We start from the raw sequence: 1900 nt of genomic DNA on the forward strand, positions 1-1900 counted from the left end.
CCAAGTGCCTTTGAAGGACCTTTGATGTGAGAGTTGCTTGCTCGGCAGGTAGATGCAGTTCTTTGTGATGGACCTTCTCCTGAGAACATTGCCTCCACTGTTGTGGACTGCACCAAGATTGAGAGTGGAAACATAGGATTCTTCAGGGTTGGCATTGTTCCCAAATCCCAGGTAAACCTTATCTATATTGTATTTCTCTCTCTCTCTTTTCTTTATCCATTGAATGACTTCCAGGAAGGACAGGGAGGTGCACAAGTATATATGGAGACAAAGAAATCTATGATAATTGGAGGTCTAGCAGGTGAGAGAAAGGCACTGAGAGTCAAGACACCTGTGTTGCAATCTGTTGTGGCCCTGGGCAGATCACTTTCTCTCTTTTTGCTGGAGCGTCTACATCTCTAGTATGCATGTTATGAGTCTATCTCACTGTTATCAAGGAAACTTGGGTTGGAGAGTCTGACTACGAGGGTGGTCAAGCATTGGGACAGGCTACCTAGAGAACTTGCAGAACTTCCATCCCTGGCAATTTTTGAGAGCAAGTTGAACAGACACTTGCCTAGGATGGTTTAGTCAGGGATGATTCTGTTTTGAGTAGGGGACTGGACTAGATGACCTTGCCTTTCTTTCCTATAATCCTATGAACCTAAGTTCTTTGAGATATGGAGTTTAAGAGGCCTTACAAGTCAGTGCAAAGTATTCTTCTTCTTTTCCTTATCACAATCATATTAAAAGATGAAAGGAGTTTTAGGCAGCAGCTGGGACTCCGAGCTGTACGCTCTTTCCTGTGCCAGTTCTAGTAGTCATTGAGCTAAAATGAGAAGGCTGTGTCAAAATCATATGGCTTCAAATGCAGTTTGCCATTGCTTGAAGGCAAAAGAAGAACTAGTGCTGTTGTCAGTCTAGAACAGTGGTTCTCAACATTTTTAGACTCAAGGCCCCCTGGACAAACTTGAGACACCCCCGGATAGACTGACTCCCCCCATGGAAAATGCCAGCTCTTAGTTTTCACCATTTTTTTGACTACAGAAAAATAATTTAGCAGTTTTTACATTGCAAAGAACTCAGAAAGCCCGTAAGTATGGATTTCTATTTGAAATTGCTGTGTTTATTTTGTGAATCATGTTTGTAAACCTAAAAGTTCATTGTGTGGCACCCCACGGCAACCTTGAAAGGATTTCAAGGTACCTCAGGGAACCATAGCACACTATTTGAGAACCATTGGGCTCGAGCAAATCTCACAGTCTTTTTTGTTGGCTTTAGGTGCTACAGATACTGGAGGAGGTGCAGAAGAAACACATGGTGGGCTATAACAACAGCACCTTCACCTTAGAAGAGCAGGAAGAGCAACAGAACCATTCCCACACTGTCCCAAGTGGCAGATATGTTGCTAACCCAAAAGAGAGGATCTCAGCATTGCATACCAACAATGTGTTCAGCACCAATGAGCAGGATGTAAAGCTCTGAGCCAATCAGGCAGACAATATTATTGCACGTTCATTTGGGAGGGGCTTGCCAGTCAATGATGTCCGATAAAAGGAAGAGATAAATGAGATGTCTCTGCCCCTTGTAGATTAATGTACTGTTACAAATACCACACATAATAATAAAAAAAAAAATGTATCTTATGGGAGTTCCATCCTTACTAGTCCCAGACTCCTCTTCAGGGCTTTATTCCTCACATCAGAAATTACTGTGTAATTCATTTCTGGTTTGGGACAGTTGCTAGATGCATTATATTGTAATGTTGCAAATTTGTGCAGCAAGTTTCATGGCTCCAGGGCAAATCACATACATGGTATGTCTACACATTCATTAATATGTAGATATGTAGTAGTTACTGCACATCTAGTTTAGTACTTGCTTAATGAAGTACTAAGTACACAGTAACTACAGTTACTGT

The 1900-nt window shown here is 41.8% G+C and overlaps 1 protein-coding gene across 1 annotated transcript in view; it reads left to right on the plus strand.

The window, feature by feature from the left end:
- LOC109300351 overlaps window positions 1–1589 on the plus strand; it is a 15573-nt gene extending 13984 nt beyond the window's left edge. Inside the window, exons 6-7 of the mRNA XM_019521035.1 lie at window positions 49–171; window positions 1261–1589. Coding sequence (XP_019376580.1) covers window positions 49–171; window positions 1261–1464 — 327 coding nt within the window. The 3' untranslated portion in view covers window positions 1465–1589. The remainder of the gene's footprint in view (window positions 1–48; window positions 172–1260) is intronic.
- Window positions 1590–1900: the final 311 nt, after the last annotated feature.

This window comes from Gavialis gangeticus, unplaced genomic scaffold, assembly GCF_001723915.1.
Source record: "Gavialis gangeticus isolate Ggan-Ray unplaced genomic scaffold, GavGan_comp1, whole genome shotgun sequence".
In the NCBI taxonomy this organism is placed as follows: Eukaryota; Metazoa; Chordata; order Crocodylia; family Gavialidae; genus Gavialis; species Gavialis gangeticus.